Source organism: Sinohyriopsis cumingii, chromosome 2, assembly GCF_028554795.1.
Source record: "Sinohyriopsis cumingii isolate HCF-2022 chromosome 2, ASM2855479v2, whole genome shotgun sequence".
Classification (NCBI taxonomy): Eukaryota; Metazoa; Mollusca; class Bivalvia; order Unionida; family Unionidae; genus Sinohyriopsis; species Sinohyriopsis cumingii.
In genome coordinates, this window is record NC_142962.1 from 163,627,388 (window position 1) to 163,650,391 (window position 23,004).

Genomic DNA, 23,004 nt, shown 5'->3' on the forward strand with positions numbered 1-23,004 from the left:
CTGATGTCCCAAAGCACAGTTTGATTTCACAAAGCACAGACTGATGTCACAAAGCACAGACTGATTTCACAAAGCACAGACTGATGTCCCAAAGCACAGACTGATTTCACAAAGCACAGACTGATGTCACAAAGCACAGACTGATGTCCCAAAGCACAGGTTAATTTCACAAAGCACAGGCTGATGTCACAAAGCACAAACTGATGTCACTAAGCACAGACTGATTTCACAAAGCACAGACTGATGTCCCTAAGCACAGGTTAATTTCACAAAGCACAGGCTGACGTCATAAAGCACAGACTGATGTCACAAAGCACAGACTGATTTCACAAAGCACACTGATGTCCCTAAGCACAGGTTAATTTCACAAAGCACAGGCTGATGTCACAAAGCACAGACTGATGTCACAAAGCACAGACTGATTTCACAAAGCATAGTCTGATTTCACAAAGCACAGACTGATGTCACAAAGCACAGACTAATGTCACAAAGCACAAACTGATGTCACAAAGCACAGACTGATGTCACAAAGCACAAACTGATGTCACAAGGCACAAAAACTGATGTCACTTAGTACAGGCTGATGTCACAAAGCAAAAACTGATGTCACAAAGCACAGGTTGATTTCACAAAGCAGACCATCTAAATAAAGTATGTCATGATGTATATAATAATGGATTTGAAAGTCAATATATTTTCAAGACACCTCTATATTTCTATGGTTGAATGTCCATTTCACATAATCATCCATGATGTGATTCTTCATTTCGACACAAACCCTTACATGAAAATCAATGACCATTTAATTGATGGCACTGCTTGTTTTATTTGTAATAGTTGTACGGTCTTTATTCAAAGAAAAAATACAATTTACTGACTACACCGCTCCCTCGAAAACTCGCACCCGGATAACTCACGATCCCGCTTATAACGCAGTGTCCGTCTTGGCTCCCGATTTTTTTCCAGAGAAAATGTATTTAAAATATCTTTAAAATATGCTGAACATGAAAAAATTACGATAAGAATTGATAAATTAAACCTTGATACATTGCTCGTTTTATCATCGAAAATGGTGATTAATGCCCGTAAAAATATAGTCAATATTTTGAAATCTGCAAGTTCTAAAGAAGAATTAATTTCAGAGGTCTCAAAAACGCTTAATTACGCGTATTTGTATGCAATTTTTGATCTGGAATGCAGAAAGTCAATGAGGCGGGAGTCCTCCGTACGCATGTAATAGGTGCGTGGGAAAATTCAAAGATTTGCCGGTCCTGTTTCAGCCACCTGCTTTGTGGGAAAATGTGTTGATCAGTTAACTGTGCTGATATTTACAATGACAGAATTCAGTAACTGAAAGACTCTTTGATGTACTGTTGCCATTTTATAAGAGTACATTAAAAAAAAAAAAAAGAACATGATGCAACAGCTAGGCGACTAGTTCAAAGGCTTTGACTAGCGGCCGAGTGAGAAAATGTACTGATATTTAGTGATTGAATTCAGAGGCAGAAAGACCCAGTTTTAAAATCCTAGCGAGACCTCTGTTTAAAGATATCATGTATTATGCAAGTTTTTATGATAAATAGTTGTCAGTATACTGTAAATAAACAGTCTGGTGAAATAGCGATCAATGAAAACTTCTGGTAAATGCTAACAGGTGGCAACAGAGAATGAAATAAACACCAATTAAACGTCTTCCTTTAATTCCGTTTCAGTGTAAACATTATAATCACAACATATTCTGTTCATTGAAAACATGAAAAGAGTCAATTGACCGTCACATCGAAACCCGTGAGTACTTCTGTGAGAACCTAATTACATGTACATGCCGGCTTTGTTTTCATCAACAACTTGGGGAAGTGTTTGTTGCATTAAAAACAAAATCGATTACAAGAGACCTCGGGTGCTGGATTAAGGGTCTTGGAGCTGCCTTTGATGTAAAGCAAAACAGTAACAGAGACAACGTTGATGATAGTGACTTAGAATGTTTCAGTAAAACTGATGTCATTAATGCCGAGGCTGTTTGGGAGAAATTTGTACAGACTCATGGTCCTGAGATGGGTGTTTCTCTTGATGATATGGAGGAGTAGATTTGTGCTGACAATGATTGCCCCACATCCGAATACATGTCAGATGAAACTATAATTATTTCTATAGCGAACAAATTTGCAGCAGAAGCCGATTCTAACTGGAGTAACACAAGTGTTGAAAGTGATGCAGACGTAGATGTTGCACCCCCCACCCCTCTGCACAGGAAGCAATCAGATATTTTGATATTGCCATAAGGTGGCTGGAGACCCAAAATGTTGACTACGTAAAGCTCGTACAGTTGACAAATCCAAGGGATTTTGCTCGGCGGCAGAGAAACCAAGGAGTAACACACACACACACAAAATAACTGATTTTTTCAAAAAGTGAATTGATATTTGTCAAGCGTGGCACAAACGGCAAGTATTAACTTGTTCTAATTTACATTGTTTTAAATTTGTAGATCAATTAAATATGTTAGTACTGATTAACCCTTGTTTTGTTTTTTTGTTTTCCATTTTACTTCTATCACATTCAAATCTATTTATCTATCTATCGTTCGATCGACACTGTTTCTCGAAAAGAGTCGATCTTTTGTATATAAAAGAAACGTCTAATTTGGATCAAACAATAAAACTAGAATGTATCCAATTCATCGTAAAAATTAGTGACGTAGTACACAATGTGTGAAGTGGTACACATGTTAAGCGAACGGAAACCACGTGGAATAATGTTTTTGATGACTGCCTCAATATACTGTAATTTATCCTGAAATTAATGTTGTCCTATGAGGAAATAATAAAGTACACCGTTATGAAGAGATATTTATTAACAGTTAATCTCAGAACGATTGCAAAGTGAGTATTCAACAGTATAATCTGCCTACCCCCACCCCTTATTTTTCCGTTATGTCGTCGATCACTTTATTGGTTTTGGGCTTATTTTATAGGTCCCTCGATAACTTGCGCCTCACTTATAGTGTGGTCGATGTTTCTGGACCCCGATGTGCGCGAGTTATCGAGGGAGTGGTGTACTACTCTACAACTATATTTTTACATTTATTATAGCTGATGTTACATTTTAATTTATTGTAAGTTCAGTTGTCATTATTGTAAATTCAATAGCCATTTGCATTTTATAATCTGCTAATTCTTAAAGCATAATTTTAATAAGACAAGGTACAAAATGTTATTTGTTCTCTTCCTTAAACATTCCAGATAAAGGAAATTGTGACTTAGGTAAAAGCATTTCATTCCAAATAAAAGTGAAAATGAAAAGAAATTGGATGGAGGCAGTACACAGAAAACGTAATGCATTTCTGATACCATAAAAGAACAACATTGAGATGGGAGATGAACCCAAACCAAAATTGCAAGTTTATTTTTACGATTGCTTTAAGCTTGCAATATAACCTTGCCCAAGCTCTTTTGAAACTGTGCAAGCTTGCCAGTTCAAGCTTGCGCAGGCTTCCCAATTACAAGCTTGTGCAAACTTGCAAACAAAGCTGACTTTGCTAAATGCATCAGAAGAACTGATATGGCATCAGTTAAATTATTTTATACATGGTCACATACCTCCATTTTTTATAGCTTTTGATGTGCAAAGGTATGAGTAATATCAAATATTAAAATGAAAATGTTAATATATGGTGTATAGTAATTAGCATGAGATGTTAGTGTCACAATGAAAGAAAAAAATATAGTCATCAGATCATTTAATGGTATTTAATCAGATAAAAATAAGAGCATATCAATGGGATCTGTGTGGGGAAACTCTTTATACTTTTGTTCAATATAGCTTTGGAAAAGTTTTACTAATTTACTTCTATATAGAAATACATTTTGGGGAGGATGGTGTCAAATGGTTAGGTTTCCTCTCTCATCTGCCAAAATTTTAAACTGTTAGGTGAAAAACAAGAATGTTTGCCATTCGAATTGCTCTGAACCACCTCTTCTAAACAAAATCCTCAGAATAAACTTCTGCATCCTCCTCTGCTTCTGGTGTGATTCAGGTATCATCCACTGAAATGGATTACAGCAACATGTACTATGTAATCGAGTATTTACCTCTTTGGCAAAAGCATTTCATTTTTAGTTCAACATTAAAAAAATCACTTAACAAGTCCAAGAAACATCAGTGTTTTATTCAGGATCATCCTTTAATGAGCTCTAAATAATAGTTCTACCATCCATTTTGAAAATGCTGCGACACATGTCAAACGAATGGTACTTAAGAGATTTAAACACAAAAAATCCAATGAAACTGATTAGGTACCTTAAGACATCGTGAAATAAAATAACTGCCCTCTCTCTTCTTTGAGAATGAAAAGAATTAAATGTAACAACCTCTGAACAATTGTTGAATTTGATATGCGAGAGGAAAAAAGACCCTAAGAATAACGGAAATGAAATTAACAAGCGTTTTAAAAAAGTGTTAAAAATTAACACAGAAAAATAAGGAGCATTCAGAGTCTTATGAATAAAAGCTGGAAAGGACACAATTAAGTTTATTGGACATCATGTGCCAATTTCAGTATGTCTTTTGGCAGGAGATATGATTGCCGTCGTCATGTGAAATGGAAAAAGAATTTCCAAGAGTTATGTGAAGTTTAATCACAAAAATTCACTGATATTTTCAGAAATTTTGGTAAAATCTCCCAAAATACCATAATTTTAGTAAAAAAGGACGTTTGAGTTAATGAGTTAAGAAATGTTCATTGATTTTGCTGAAATTTAAGTCACATTTTCACTATGGTATGATTTTTGTAGAGCATATTTTAATAGGAAGCCAACAAAATTACTTTTCAGAATAAACATGAGATCAAGCCCAAAATCCACCTTGCACCAAATTGTCTAAGTCCAAAGATTCATCTATGCTTGTACTACCAGATATTAATTTTCTGATCATGTTTACATTTCCTCGACTTTTTTGGTCATTGTCTTTGTTTTTAAACATCTGTGGCAATAAAGAAAACTGGCATACATGTGTTTCTTCGAATTTATATGAGTATATATTCATCCTTCACATCAGCTACACTGACATATACATGTACTCTAACTCCCACCAAGATTTCTTTTGAATCAGATAGTTTAAGTTATTAATTCTTCAGAGAGTATTTTCCATGATGCTATAATACATGAACCTGCTTTCCATATGGAAAAAAGTGCTTATGGATTAAAGTTGCAACTTTATTCCATATGGAATTTTCACTTGCTGTGAAGTACTTATGGAATTGATATGGAATAAATTGTCTGATTCCATAAGTTTTTCAGTCCATATCTCTTCCATATAGATTCCATAAGCATTCCATATGGAATCCATGAGAAATTTCTGTACAGGTGATCATGATCTAGTCACAACATATATTCTTATAGTGATCATGATCTAGTCACAACATCTATTTTTATACTGAGCATGATCTAGTCACAACATCTATTCTTATACTGAGCATGATCTAGTCACAACATTATTATTCTTATAACACTGGACAACAAATTTTTACAAAAGTCATGTTACTGAAATAAAATTAGTCAATTCTTATCAATTTTTATGTGCTGAACACGAATATGACAGTCAAATTGCAAAATTGGCTCTAGTTTTTTTGTAATCTGCAAGAAATTAATGTTTACATAACGAAATGCATTCCAATAGTAAAAGGTCAACTGTAATAGCCTACCTATAAAAAATCAAGTCATTGACTACATCTTAGATTTCTTCGCCTGTCTCTTGTACAGCTGTTCGGGAGCATCTCTGAGGAGTGTCCAGCAGTAGTCAGCCAGCATTGTAGTGGACCATTTTCCCTGGTATCTTTGTTCCATTGTTGCGATATCTTGATGAAAACGTTCGCCGTGTTCATCACTAACAATACCACAGTTGCTAGGAAAGAAATCCAAATGGGAATGAAGGAAGTGAATCTTTAGAGACATATTGCAGCCAAGTTTCTTATACTTCATCAACATGTCTTCTACTAGTTCCTTATAGTTTTCTGCCCTAACATTTCCGAGGAAGTTTGTAGAAACTAGGCGAAAAGCATTCCATGCTTGTTTCGCGTCACCTTCCAGCAAGTTGTTGAACCGGTCATCTTTGAAAAGCTCTCGAATCTGAGGACCCACAAAAACTCCCTCTTTAATCTTTGCTTCGCTGAGTCGAGGGAATTTTTCATGCAGGTATCGGAATGCTGGCAAAGTCCGGTCAATGGCTTTCACGAAGTTCTTCATCAAACCTAGTTTGATGTGAAGGGGTGGTAGCAAGATTTTCTGAGCCTCAACCAGAGCTGGGTGTTGGATATTCTTCTCTCCAATGGCTACATTCTGCCTGTGAGTCCATTCCTTCCTCATGTAGTGCATTTCCCTTGCTCGGCTATCCCACTCGCATAAGAAACACATGTATTTTGTATATCCTTGCTGCAGTCCCATTAAAAGGGCAACTACCTTCAAATCACCACAGAGGTGCCAGCTGTACTTGTTATACTCAATGGAATTCAGTAGCTGCCTTAAGTTATCGTATGTCTCTTTCATGTGGACAGCATACGCTACTGGAATAGATGGAAGAATGTTTCCATTGTGCAAAAGCACAGCCTTGAGACTCAGTTTCGAAGAGTCCACAAATAGTCTCCATTCTTGTGGGTCATGAGTGATTTTTAAAGCATTCATGAGGCCCTCAATATCGGAACAGAATATCAGATTACTTTCCTTTCTGAAGAAAGGCTCCAATTGCTGGTGGCGCTTTCGATATGCAGTAATTGTGACATCTTCTTCTAGAAGATTCCATTGTTGGAGTCTTGATCCTAGCAATTCTGCCTTGTTCTTTGATAAGTCCAAATCACGAATCAGGTCATTTAGTTCTTCCTGTGTTATTCTGTGTGGGGTTGATGATGCACCACAGTGAAAATCTGGATCACTGCATGCTGATGGACCAGGAGAAGAACAGGTCGACTCACCTTTGTCTTCGTCAGATGAATCAAGAGAATATTCTGCTGGAGGTTCTGGAATAGGAAGTCCCTCACCATGTGGAACTGGTCTCAATGCAGACGGAATGTTTGGGTAGACTATTCTCGACTTCTTTCGCTTCGTTATTCCGCCGGAAAGAGGAGGAACCAAGCAGAAGTAACAGTCATTTAGGTGGTTGCTTGGCTCTCTCCACACCATTGGGACTGCAAACGGCATTGATGACCTTTTGCAATTCAACCACTGTGAAAGCTGTGTTGTACATGTAGCACAGCATATATGCGGAGCCCAAGGCTTGTCTTGGTCACCAACCTTGCATCCGAAGTAAAGATGATATGCCTTCTTCACTTGAGAATTGATACTTTTCTTCTGGTTGGCAAATGTCACTTCCCCACAAATATAGCAAAAATTAACACACTTTCGAGGCATTACTGTTCTTTATTGTACGTAAATGGATAAAATAATAAGTTTTATGTAACAGTAGCTTGAACTGTCTCGCACAACGTCTAAAATATTTTAAATGCTGAACCTATCTGATTGGGCTTTATATAGTACACTGCTTACGTCAGCTTCAGCAGCCGCCTGGCATTAGTATAATAGGCCTACACATGTATAGTACACTGCTGACGTCAACTTACTTCAGCAGCCGCATGGCATTAGTATTGCATTGCATCAGAAAATGATGCAATCAACTGTGGATGATGTGAGCATGATGGTATTATGCAATGTTACATCATTATTCCGGATGTTGCTGCAGTCCTACTGGAGAAATTTACACAGTGAAACATAGAAAATGAGGTATATGAATATCTTCAAAACGAGAGCCAATACAAATTTTTCACGGTTATATTCGTGTTCGGCACACCAAAATACTACAGATTAGGGCCTTTTCAAGTCAGTAATGATTTCACTGTTGACCAGTGTAATGAGCATAATCTAGTCACAACATTATTATTCTTATACTGATCATGATCTAGTCACAACATATATTCTTATACTGAACATGATCTAGTCACAACATATATTCTTATACTGATCATGATCTAGTCACAACATACATTCTTATACTGATCATGATCTAGTCACAACATATATTCTTATACTGAGCATGATCTAGTCACAACATATATTCTTATAATGAGCATGATCTAGTCACAACATATATTCTTATACTGAGCATGATCTAGTCACAGCATTATTATTCTTATAATGAGCATAATCTAGTCACAACATTATTATTCTTATACTGATCATGATCTAGTCACAACATATATTCTTATACTGAGCATGATCTAGTCACAACATATATTCTTATACTGATCATGATCTAGTCACAGCATTATTATTCTTATAATGAGCATAATCTAGTCACAACATTATTATTCTTATACTGATCATGATCTAGTCACAACATATATTCTTATACTGAGCATGATCTAGTCACAACATATATTCTTATAATGAGCATGATCTGGTCACAACATATATTCTTATACTGAGCATGATCTAGTCACAGCATTATTATTCTTATAATGAGCATAATCTAGTCACAACATTATTATTCTTATACTGATCATGATCTAGTCACAACATATATTCTTATACTGATCATGATCTAGTCACAACATATATTCTTATACTGAGCATGATCTAGTCACAACATATATTCTTATAGTGAGCATAATCTAGTCACAACATATATTCTTATACTGATCATGATCTAGTCACAACATACATTCTTATACTGATCATGATCTAGTCACAACATATATTCTTATACTGATCATGATCTAGTCACAACATACATTCTTATACTGATCATGATCTAGTCACAACATATATTCTTATACTGAGCATGATCTAGTCACAACATATATTCTTATACTGAGCATGATCTAGTCACAGCATTATTATTCTTATAATGAGCATGATCTGGTCACAACATATATTCTTATACTGAGCATGATCTTATCAGAACATAAAATATTCTTATAATGAGCATGATGTAGTCACAACATATATTCTTATAGTGAGCATAATCTAGTCACAACATATATTCTTATACTGATCATGATCTAGTCACAACATATATTCTTATACTGATCATGATCTAGTCACAACATATATTCTTATACTGAGCATGATCTAGTCACAACATATCTTCTTATAATGAGCATAATCTAGTCACAACATTATTATTCTTATAATGAGCATGATCTAGTCACAACATATATTCTTATACTGATCATGATCTAGTCACAACATATATTCTTATACTGAGCATGATCTAGTCACAGCATTATTATTCTTATAATGAGCATAATCTAGTCACAACATTATTATTCTTATACTGATCATGATCTAGTCACAACATATATTCTTATACTGAGCATGATCTAGTCACAACATTATTATTCTTATACTGAGCATAATGTAGTCACAACATATATTCTTATACTGAGCATGATCTAGTCACAACATTATTATTCTTATACTGAGCATAATGTAGTCACAACATATATTCTTATACTGATCATGATCTAGTCACAACATATATTCTTATACTGAGCATGATCTAGTCACAACATATATTCTTATACTGAGCATGATCTAGTCACAGCATTATTATTCTTATAATGAGCATGATCTGGTCACAACATATATTCTTATACTGAGCATGATCTTATCAGAACATAAAATATTCTTATAATGAGCATGATCTAGTCACAGCATATATTCTTATAGTGAGCATAATCTAGTCACAACATATATTCTTATACTGATCATGATCTAGTCACAACATATATTCTTATACTGATCATGATCTAGTCACAACATATATTCTTATACTGAGCATGATCTAGTCACAACATATCTTCTTATAATGAGCATAATCTAGTCACAACATTATTATTCTTATAATGAGCATGATCTAGTCACAACATATATTCTTATACTGATCATGATCTAGTCACAACATATATTCTTATACTGAGCATGATCTAGTCACAGCATTATTATTCTTATAATGAGCATAATCTAGTCACAACATTATTATTCTTATACTGATCATGATCTAGTCACAACATATATTCTTATACTGAGCATGATCTAGTCACAACATTATTATTCTTATACTGAGCATAATGTAGTCACAACATATATTCTTATACTGAGCATGATCTAGTCACAACATTATTATTCTTATACTGAGCATAATGTAGTCACAACATATATTCTTATACTGAGCATGATCTAGTCACAACATATATTCTTATAGTGAGCATAATCTAGTCACAACATATATTCTTATACTGAGCATGTTCTAGTCACAACATCTATTCTTATACTGAGCATGATCTAGTCACAACATAAAATATTCTTCAACATTTCAGAAAGTACTGATCTCATGCAGAGCTGCCAAGTTGACTTTCAACTTTCATGACTGATTATTGCATGCTTACAACAAGAATTTTAGATTTTGCAAGCTTACAGACTTGAAAAAATTCTTTCTGTAAGCTTGAACTTTTGATTTTGCAAGCTTGTAAGCTTGCAGACTTGGAAAAATTCCTTTTGCAAGTTTGTGCAAGCACCCTTACTAGCTTGTGCAACCACAGCTAGGTTGTGGTAAGCATGCATTTTGGTTTGGAAAATGCAAATTTGAATGGAATGCTAATGAAATACCAATGAAATGCAAATTTGGTATTATTACCTCTTTCAGGATCATTGTTATGTTTATATTGTAGATTTATTCTTTGAAACATTCAAAAACATCTTTGGAACTTCTTAAGACAGAACTCTGTCAAAGAGGTAATTTTAAATCTCAGAAAACATCCATTTGTATTGCATGTAATGAACATTTTGAAAAGCTTCTTTCTCTTCTTTTTCATTGTAAAAGACATAAAATCAAAATATTAAATATATTTTCAGACCTATCAAAAGTGTGACTTGAGAATCTTTATGTTTGAAATGACTAGAATATAGAATTTACATTGAAATGACCAGAATTTGAATATAGAATTTACATTGAAATGACTGGAATTTGAATATAGAATTTACATTGAAATGACTGGAATTTGAATATAAGATTTACATTGAAATGACCGGAATTTGAATATAGAATTTACATTGAAATGACTGGAATTTGAATATACGATTTACATTGAAATGATTGGAATTTGAATATACGATTTACATTGAAATGACTGGAATTTGAATATAGAATTTACATTGAAATGACCGGAATTTGAATATAGGATTTACATTGAAATGACCGGAATTTGAATATAGAATTTACATTGAAATGACCAGAATTTGAATATAGGATTTACATTGAAATGACCGGAATTTGAATATAGAATTTACATTGAAATGACCGGAATTTGAATATAGAATTTATATTGAAATGACCGGAATTTGAATATAGAATTTACATTGAAATGACCGGAATTTGAATATAAGATTTACATTGAAATGACTGGAATTTGAATATAGAATTTACATTGAAATGACTGGAATTTGAATATAGGATTTACATTGAAATGACTGGAATTTGAATATAGAATTTACATTGAAATGACCGGAATTTGAATATAGAATTTACATTGAAATGACCAGAATTTGAATATAGGATTTACATTGAAATGACTGGAATTTGAATATAAGATTTACATTGAAATGACTGGAATTTGAATATAGAATTTACATTGAAATGACTGGAATTTGAATATAGAATTTACATTGAAATGACCGGAATTTGAATATAGAATTTACATTGAAATGACCAGAATTTGAATATAGGATTTACATTGAAATGACTGGAGTTTGAATATAAGATTTACATTGAAATGACTGGAATTTGAATATAAGATTTACATTGAAATGACTGGAATTTGAATAGAAGATTTACATTCTAATGACTTTAATTTGAATATAGGATTTACATTGAAATGACTGGAATTTGAATATAGAATTTACATTGAAATGACTGGAATTTGAATATAGGATTTACATTGAAATGACTGGAGTTTGAATGTAAGATTTACATTGAAATGACTGGAATTTGAATATAAGATTTACATTGAAATGACCGGAATTTGAATATAAGATTTACATTGAAATGACTGGAATTTGAATATAAGATTTACATTGAAATGACCGGAATTTGAATATAAGATTTACATTGAAATGACTGGAATTTGAATAGAAGATTTACATTCTAATGACTTTAATTTGAATATAGGATTTACATTGAAATGACTGGAATTTGAATATAGAATTTACATTGAAATGGCCAGAATTTGAATATTGGATTTACATTGAAATGACTGGAGTTTGAATATAAGATTTACATTGAAATGACCGGAATTTGAATATAAGATTTACATTGAAATGACTGGAATTTGAATAGAAGATTTACATTCTAATGACTTTAATTTGAATATAGGATTTACATTGAAATGACTGGAATTTGAATATAGAATTTACATTGAAATGACTGGAATTTGAATAGAAGATTTACATTGTAATGACTTTAATTTGAATATAGGATTTACAATGAAATGACTGGAATTTGAATAGAAGATTTACATTGTAATGACTTTAATTTGAATATAGAATTTACATTGAAATGACTGGAATTTGAATATAGGATTTACATTGAAATGACCGGAATTTGAATATAAGATTTACATTGAAATGACTGGAATTTGAATAGAAGATTTACATTCTAATGACTTTAATTTGAATATAGGATTTACATTGAAATGACTGGAATTTGAATATAGAATTTACATTGAAATGACTGGAATTTGAATAGAAGATTTACATTGTAATGACTTTAATTTGAATATAGGATTTACAATGAAATGACTGGAATTTGAATATAGAATTTACATTGAAATGACTGGAATTTGAATAGAAGATTTACATTGTAATGACTTTATTTTGAATATAGGATTTACATTGAAATGACCGGAATTTGAATATAGAATTTACACTGAAATGACCGGAATTTGAATATAAGATTTACATTGAAATGACTGGAATTTGAATAGAAGATTTACATTGAAATGACCGGAATTTGAATATAGGATTTACATTGAAATGACCGGAATTTGAATATAGAATTTACATTGAAATGACTGGAATTTGAATATAGAATTTACACTGAAATGACTGGAATTTGAATATAGGATTTACATTGTAATGACTGGAATTTGAATATAGGATTTACATTGAAATGACCGGAATTTGAATATAGAATTTACACTGAAATGACCGGAATTTGAATATAAGATTTACATTGAAATGACTGGAAATTGAATATAGGATTTACATTGAAATGACTGGAATTTGAATATAGGATTTACATTGAAATGACTGGAATTTGAATATAGGATTTACATTGAAATGACTGGAATTTGAATATAGGATTTACATTGAAATGACTGGAATTTGAATATAGGATTTACAGCAGACAGATAATTAGTAACTAATTACCTTCTGAACCAGAAGTCAGATTTTTTCTTTTTTTTCCTCATGTTTGTATTTCACATGTTGCAGTAAAAATAAGTGTATGAAATATATATATTTTCAGAACAGACATGTTTATACATGCAGAAGATATGAAAACCAATGAAACCATACCTGCTGCAGAATTACTCAGGTACAGTTTCAGAAAACTTTTTTAAGCACATTATATTGTTTTTCAAAAAAGTACATTGAGATTCTGCTATAACACAGATTCAGATATAACATGGTTGTGGCATGTCTCCCATATTTCATATGCATGTATTTCTCTAGTAGATGAAAAAAATATTTTTTTCTTCTTTAAAGTACAAAAAAAAACATTATGGGAAAGAGATCGTGTATGAGTTCTAACAAAAGATAATCGTGTTGTGGTGCCTGAAATTTTATATACATGTATTTTTCTTGTACACAAACAAATATTTCATTCTTCTTAAATGTATGAAAAATAAGGAATTTCACCAATGTCACAAACTGCGATTTTTTAGTTTTCCTTTTTGGCAACACAATATATATGATCACTACCAACACTGGCATAAACGCAGATTAAATTTCCAGTCTTTTGAAACCAATGATATCTGGCTGTCAAGTTACTATTTATATGTTCATGTTTTTATTTCCCTATGATTAGCCTCTTTCCCTGATTAACCTCAGCAAGATGATAACTGTCTCCAGCTGACCAAAATCTAGGCCAGTTTAAGTACATGTGCATTTAGAATGTAAACAACTGTAGCCAAGTGCTACTGACACCAATATCATAGTGAATTGTTGAATGATACTTGTTTGTTAGCAGTGGGATTTAGATCAAGTGAGGACAACCATTTTTTATATTTGTTATTTGTGCTTTCTAATGGGATGTTATTGATATATACATTTTATAGTATGATCCATACTCAGATTCATGATTTTTTTCACACACATATATATAGGCAATTAACACATTATGGACTGTACTACACAAATATAATTTGTCAATATACAAGTGTATTTTGGACTACTTTTGTCTTCATTTAATCAAAAGCACTTAATTTTGCATCCACTTTTATTTACCTGACATTCAAATACGGTGGCTATGGTAGCCATCTTGAAACATTTATTATTGCTACTCCTTCTAAACAGAAAGCCATATTGACATAGTATTTTTACCAAAAGACTTTTTATAATGTCTAGTTGTTCCTAACTGTAAATAGTGCCACTCAGATATCCAGTATGGCTGCCTGTGCAGCCATCTAGAAAATCTGGTTATTCTTCCAGAATAGAGGGTCATATCAGCATGGAGTTATCATAAAAAGACATCTCAATTAATCTGAAATAAACATATTTTCAGTATTGTCACTATCTCAGCCATCTTAAAATTGTTTTCATTGCTACTATTTCTGAACAGAATGTTATTACTATATGGTTTTCGTCAAAAGACTTCTTATAATGTTCTGTTGGTCATACCTTGTATTCAATATGGCCACCACAGAGGCCATCTTGAAAATCTTGTCAAAAAGTCTCCTGAGTGGATGGTCATTTTGGAATGAGGTTTTCACCAAAAGTCTTCAAATGATGTATAACTTGTTCTAAATTAAAATTGTGCATACCTTACATCTAGTATGAATGACATAACAGCTAATTTGAAAATCTTCTCACTGAAGACTATCAGAGATGATTTCAGCACTCTGCAGTTCAAAACAAGAAATGGTATTATGGATTCCTGGAAATTCCTTTCAGACAACTGAGCGTCAATACCTTTGAGGTACTTTTGTTAAAAATTATGTTGATCCACAATCAGATATGACTTACTAAAAAATTTAAATAATTTTTCAAAAACTTTTTAACTAAATTTGACTAAATTGTGCGGAATGGCATTCTAGCACAGAGTCCTTTCGATTTGTGCTGTTGATGCTGATTGATATTAAGTATAGCTACTGATTGCTATTAAGTATAGCTATTGATTGCTATTAAGTATAGCTACTGATTGCTATTAAGTATGGCTACTGATTGCTGTAAAGTATGGCTACTGATTGCTATTAAGTATGGCTACTAATTGCTATTAAGGATGGCTACTGATTGCATTTAAGTATGGCTACTAATTGCTATTAAGTATGGCTACTGATTGCTATTAAATATGACTACTGTTGCCAAAAATAGAAAACCCTTTAAACAATTTGTTCCCAAAACCTCTCAAAACATTACAACCAAATTTGACAGAAATAATTCTGACAGCTTTTAAAGAGTGTAGTGCTTAACTTGATTGTATCTGGCTCATCGCCTTGTAGATATTGTGGTGCACTTCCATGTACAGCTCTATATATGAAAACAGCTTTACTGTAATAAGTTATTTTGTCAATTTATATTCAACTTAATATTTTGTATGAGGAATACATTTGTGACATCCAAAGGTTTGTCTACAAATCTGCATGGTGCTACCTTTTTGTAATTTTAAAATTCTGTCAAGGTCCTGTCTGGTGCTGTTTCCCAGTACAACATAGCAATAATCTACCATTAGTTGACTATAGGCATTGAAATACAGGACTGTGACATCATGAGGGAGGTATTTCTTAATTATAGTGAGCAGTGCTATTTTGGAAGAAATTTAAATACATTAATGGTCTGTACAATCACCAAAGAAAACTGTCACAATGAATGCCAAGAAGTTTATGATTTAAAACATATTCTTAAGATGGAAGTTAAGATGCTTCTGTTCCATAAAAACCAATCTCTGATCTGTGGTTATTAAGATCCATTTAGTTTTATTTTGATTTATAAGCATTTTCTTATTTTTGTATACCACAGTTCAATACTTTTCACACCTTCATTTGTTGTAGTTTGGATTGTATTTTCTTACACCACTGTTCAGTAACCGTGTTACAACTCTATGATCTTAAACTGAGTTACAGAAAAGAGCAAAAACTAACAAGTTTTTTCAAATTCAATGAATAATTTTTTTCCCTAGAATACACTTGAAAATTTAAAAAGAACTTACAAGATTGTGAATTAAATTCCAGGTGATAAGTTTTATGTCATATAGCTTAGAGTAATTAGATATATTTTGTGTCATATAGATTAGGGTGATGAGATATATTTTATGTCTTATAGCTTAGGGTGATGAGATATATTTTATGTCATAGATTAGGGTGATGAGATATATGTATGTCATATAGATTAGGGTGATGAGATATATTTTATGTCATATAGCTTAAGGTGATGAAATATATTTTATGTCATATAACTTAGGGTGATGAGATATATTTTATGTCATATAGCTTAGGGTGATGAGATATATTTTATGTCATAGATTAGGGTGATGAGAGATATTTTAAGTCATAGATTAGGGTGATGAGATATATGTATGTCATATAGATTAGGGTGATGAGATATATTTTATGTCATATAGCTTAGGGTGATGAGATATGTTTTATGTCATAGATTAGGGTGATGAGATATATTTTATGTCATATAGCTTAGGGTGATGAGATATATTTTATGCCACATAGCTTAGGGTGATGAGATATATTTTATGTCATATAGCTTAGGGTGATGAGATATGTTTTATGTCATATAGCTTAGGGTGATGAGATATGTTTTATGCCATAGATTAGGGTGATGAGATATATTTTATGTCATATAGCTTAGGGTGATGAGATATATTTTATGCCACATAGCTTAGGGTGATGAGATATATTTTATGTCATATAGCTTATTTTATGTCATACAGCTTAGGGTGATGAAATATATTCTATGTTATATAGATTCGAGTGATGAGATATATTTTATGTCGTTTAGATTAGAGTGATGAGATATATTTATGTTGTATAGCTTAGGGTGATGAGATATGCTTTGCATCATACAGACTATGGTTGTGATATGGTTTTTTAAAAAAGTGGTAGCTCATCAGGAGTCTGCAATTTTCTCCAACCTCACCAATCAGTAAAATTTTTCACTAGTGCTATCAGTAACGTGACATTTAGAATGAGTTAAATGACAAGCTTGTCAAATTTTAATGAGTTCCAGTACACATATTCATGTTAAACACATCCAACTTATTAATTATAATGAGTTCCAGTACACATATTCATGTTAAACACATCCAACGTATTAATTTTAATGAGTTCCAGTACACATATTCATGTTAAACACATCAAACTTATTAATTGGATTACTTAAAATATGATATTAGTGTAATTATTACTTACTTAGTGACACTTATCCCTTGAGGAAAATGCTCTAGAGTTTCTGTAAAGATTGGTAGCATTACTTTTTTTGGCATGATTGCTCAGTCTCTTTATTTAGCTAGTATTACTGTTTATATCAGCAAGTAATATCCCCTATCGTAAACTAACCCTATAAACCAGTAATAATTTATCATATTGTCAACTTACCCTAACCCTTATCAACTAGTAATATCTCCTATTGTCAACTAACCTTATAAACTAGTAAATTTTCTATTGTCATCTTACCCTAACCCTATAAACTAGTAATAATATCTCCTATTCTCAACTGATTGAAAGTGAGGCTCTAGGTGCATACTTCATGTATGTATACTAGGGACAAAATGAAAATGAGGCTGTGGGTGCATACTTTATGTAGATATACTAGAGACAAAAAGAAAATGAGGCTCTGCATACTTCATGTATGTATACTAGGGACAAAATGAAAATGAGGCTCTGGGTGCATACTTCATGTATGTATACTAGGGACAAACGAAAGTGAGGCTCTGGGTGTATGTATTGTTATGGTTCAATGGTCCTAAACTAAATAACAGAAAAGAATGAAAAGTAAAAAGTTTTATCAAATTCAATAAATAATTTTTTTCCCAAGAATACAAAGTGAAAATTTAAAATGAACTTAATTTATTGTGAATTAAGTCCCAAATACTCTTGAAAGTTATATCACAAATCCAATTGTAGTAAGTTACAATTGAATTTCAGCTATATTCCAAACATTTTTCCAATATTCAGTGTGCTGATGTGCTTGTAGTATTGAATGCATTAATGTGCCAGTGGTCTGGTTTGTGATTATGTGCTAACAGTACTTTGATGTACCACGATAACATAGTCCAAATTTGCCCTTGTCTAAATTCACTATAATTCCAAATTAATCTTTCTGTCCAAGACTTTTATTGATTACTTTGTAATTCCAGTAAATAAATAAATCACAACAAGACTGATTCTGCTTCAACATGTTAAATTCTGCTCTACTTGACCTAGGTCACAATTACCATTTTCTGAAAATACTCTGTCAACTGAATTATCCACTCTAGAAGATTCTAAGGTCAGAATCAAGACTATATTATAATTCAAATTCATGTAAACGTGTTTTTATTAGGGTAACAGGATAGACCTGAATGGATGCTTGGATCAAACAGACAACACAATACAGTGTGATGAAAAATGGAAGTTTATGATAAGAATTTTAAAAAATATATATATACTACAAAATACAGTGATTCTTTCACACTCTAAACATATGTCTCATTCAGTTACTTTATCCGAACGTTCACAGATAGGAAAACAAAAAAGTGATTCATATATTCAAATGTATGACAGTAAGATTCATATAATCTCACTTAATGGAAGTGAGATTCACATAATCTCATGTAATTTCATTTAATGAAAGTGAGATTCACATAATCTCATGGAATGAAAATAAGATTCCAATAATCTCATGGAATGAAAATAAGATTCAAATAATCTCATGTAATGTTATGTAATGAAAGTGAGATTCAAATAATCTCATGGAATGAAAATAAGATTTAAATAATCTCATGGAATGAAAATAAGATTCATATGATCTCATGTAATCAAAATGACTCAATTGTAATCAATTGAAACAACATTCAATTTAAATAACATATGACTCGGTCATTTGTACAGCCATAAGATTCATAAATATTTGTAAAAACTTGCAAATGTGTCCACTGACAAACCACACAGTTCTCCCGAATTCTTGGGTTGGCCCACACTTGTATTGGCCACACACACCCTTCATGGATCCACCATGCACACAAGTTTACAAATTAGCGATTTTGTCTTTGTGTGGCCTTGATGGTTACATCATCTTCAATATCCATATAGACACACAGATGACCAGACAGACAGCCTGATATACCTGCACACATGTATGCACAGACAGCACACAGTTCACCTGGATTGGGTTGGCCCACTTGTATTGGCCAAGCCCACCCTTCATGGATCCACCATGCGCACAGACACACGTATATACATGCATACAGACAGGTACAGAGAGCACACAGTTCTCCTGAATTGGGTTGGCCCACTTGTATTGGCCATGCCCACCCTTCATGGATCTACCATGTGCACAGACATGTGTATAGACATATATACAGACAGGTACAGACATATATAATAAAATCAAACTGGTCATAATAACAGGTATAGAATTAAAATCTGTAGATACATATTACTAAATTAAACCCCTAATAGCAACTTGTAACACTTCAAAAGTTCACAACATTTCAAATCTGCATAGTAGTAAAGGCATCATTTCACGATATGTTAAAAACTGAATATGCTTCACATATCAAATAAAATACAAATGTAACACTTACCCCTATGGCTGGAGAACAAAAATGGAGAATGATCACTCCTTGGCAAGATCAAAGACCAGTGTGTTGGAAAACAAACTTGCCTTGAATCTACAGGAGACTGAGTATTGGTAAAGGTAAAATACTTGTGCATACTGTGTTTTCAGTGTCTCTCGCTGCAGGCGATCTATGACACTTACCTAGAAAAACAATCATCCACCCTAGGTAACGTAGTACGCTGGTATGATGAAAATGATCAAATCGTTCTTAGGTGAAACCAAGTTATTTCTTGCCTTATTATGTGACAGTTAGCAATAATCTGCATATTTTATTTAATCTACCCTCAGAGAAATATTGGTCTTGTATTATGTTGTTTACAAAATAAATGTCACTGGTCAGATACACTATGAACTTGATTTTGGACAATTGTTGTTGTTGTTGTTGTGGGGTTTGACACCATTTTTCAGTATATGATGGCTTTGTATGACAGCCAGTAATAATGGTGGAGGAAGAACCCGGGAAAACCACAGGAAGAACCACCGACCCACTAAAAGCTACTGGCAAGCTTTCTCACATACCCACATTGGCCAATTCCTAGACTCGAACCCACACAGACAGAGGTGAGATTGCAGTGATCCGTAACGGAGAGCGCTTTAGACCACTCTGCCACTCAGGGCCCCCGATTTTGGACAAGGTCACGCACACAATTTAGATATACAGAACATACAGTCATTAACAAAAGCCAACAGATAATGTAAATTAAATATACATAACAGTATACTTGGGACAATGAAAGTGAGGCTGTAGGGGTATACCTCATCTGTGTACACCAGGAACTAATGAAAGTGAGGCTGTAAGTGTATACCTCATCTATGTACACCAGGAACTAATGACAGTGAGGCTGTAGGTGTATACCTCATCTATGTACACTAAGATCAAAAAAAGTGAGGCTGTAGGTGTAAACCTCATCTATGTACACCAAGAACTAATAAAAGTGAGGCTGTAGGTGTATACATCATCTATGTACACCAAGAACTAATGAAAGTGAGGCTGTAGGTGTATGCATCATATGTTTGTACTAGGGATAAATGAATGTGAGACTCTAGCTGAATATCTCATAGTAACCACCATTTGTCTCTAGTATATTTTTTGTTATTACTATATATATATATATATATATATATATATATATATATATTAAACTGGTGTGGAAAAAGCAATAAAACTGTTTTGAAAGGGAAAATGATTGCTTCAAGTAAACATTAGAAATACAATTTATGACTATCAGCATCTAAGACCCGGGTGTAGAAGAACTCTTCCCCCTTTATTGGTTGTTGTACAGTGTTATAATATGCATATTCATAGTGAAAGTTAAATATATGGCATATGTGCCAACCACATATGCTTTATTTAAAATGAAATTTCAGTAAGAACAACAATAAATTAACAGTACACCAGATAGTGACTTGAGGGGTGGGTGGGGCAGTGCTTGGTACAGACAATAAGCTAAAACAAGAAGAAATTGGAAAAATTAAAATTAATGGATTCATTTTTTATGCTTAATACTCAAATGTGCCAGCAATATATAATGCTTTGCATAATTATTGATAAGTTTATTCATAACTGTTATAAATGTGGTATAATTCTTATGTCGTACAGTGTTAAAATTAATAGTTGAAGTTATATCATATTTGAACCATTTTTTGTGCCAAATAATATTTTATAAAACAAATAGTTAAAAAGTGATGATGCAAATGTTTTCAAGCCAGGTACGTTTTACAGTAGTCTGTATTATCTCTTTGTGTTTGGTGTCATTGTTGAGGCTTTACTTTCTATTTTGATCAGCAAAATAACACCTTTAACAGAAACTTCCTTCTGCTCACACCTTGACCAGGCACACCTTTAAAGGCCTCTTCTCTCTGCCAAATGAATAAAATCCATTTTGAATTTAAAAACATATCCTTTCAGTTCTTAAGAAGATAATTATCACTGATCCAACAGTTGTGGCTGTAATTATAATTTACTCTTAGCTTTGCTACAGGGTGAGTTCTGTTTTTCTTTTACAGATCTATAGACTACCACGCTGAGGCATTGCTGGGACTCCGATACCAGTACAAAGTTCTTGAGATAGTGGTAATTATATAGAAATTTATTTCTCTAGACGCATTACTGGAACTCTTATATTAGAATTAAGTTTTCAAAATAGTGGTAATTACTATAGACTATGAAGCTGAGGTGGAACTCATATATTTGTATAGTTTTTGAAATGGTGGTAATTATGCTAGGATCCTATCTGACCAAAAACTTTTACTATTTTGAAGGATAATAAATTCAGTTCTACAGCACAATTTACCTACACTGAACTTTGTGGATAACTTGTTCTTGGAGTAAGGAAGAAATGTATCGAGTTTTGAGTCAGAAGGTCAAAGGTCATTGTTACTGCAAATGAAAGAAAAAAATAGTTTTAGCACAATCTCCTGGAAGAAATGGAAAGAAAAACCTACCAGTTTTCAGATCAAAAGGTCAAAAGGTAATGTTAATTTGAAAGAAGAAAAATGGTTTCGCACAATAACTTGAAATGAGTTACCAAAATTTGAGGATGGCTTGCACATACCCGTATGAAATCATATGCCTGTATCATAGGCGTACTACAGGCGTATTCTGCACCTGGGTTATCTTTGGCTTATGAGAATATGAGAAAAGTGTAATACTAGCATATCTCAGGCGTAATACTAGTGTATCTCTGGCATAATACTAGCGTACTTTAGGCATACACAGAGGTGAATTATTTAACTTAGTACGCCTGTATTCAAATACATAAATGTAATAAGGTGTATTACAGGCGTAAATCATAGGCATGAAACATATCAGAGTAATATTACAGACATAAACCATACAAAAGTACAGGCGTAAAGCAAACCCAAAATTACAGGCGTAAAACATTGGCATAAACCAGACCTTGAGTATGGGCAT

At 32.9% G+C, this 23,004-nt stretch overlaps 1 protein-coding gene across 1 annotated transcript in view; it reads left to right on the forward strand.

The window, feature by feature from the left end:
• LOC149806231 (cadherin-23-like) overlaps positions 1-23,004 on the forward strand; it is a 317,815-nt gene that overhangs the window by 245,832 nt on the left and 48,979 nt on the right. Inside the window, exons 31-32 of the mRNA XM_089935354.1 lie at positions 13,570-13,638; positions 22,098-22,164. Of these exons, the coding sequence (XP_089791480.1) occupies positions 13,570-13,638; positions 22,098-22,164 (136 nt within the window). The remainder of the gene's footprint in view (positions 1-13,569; positions 13,639-22,097; positions 22,165-23,004) is intronic.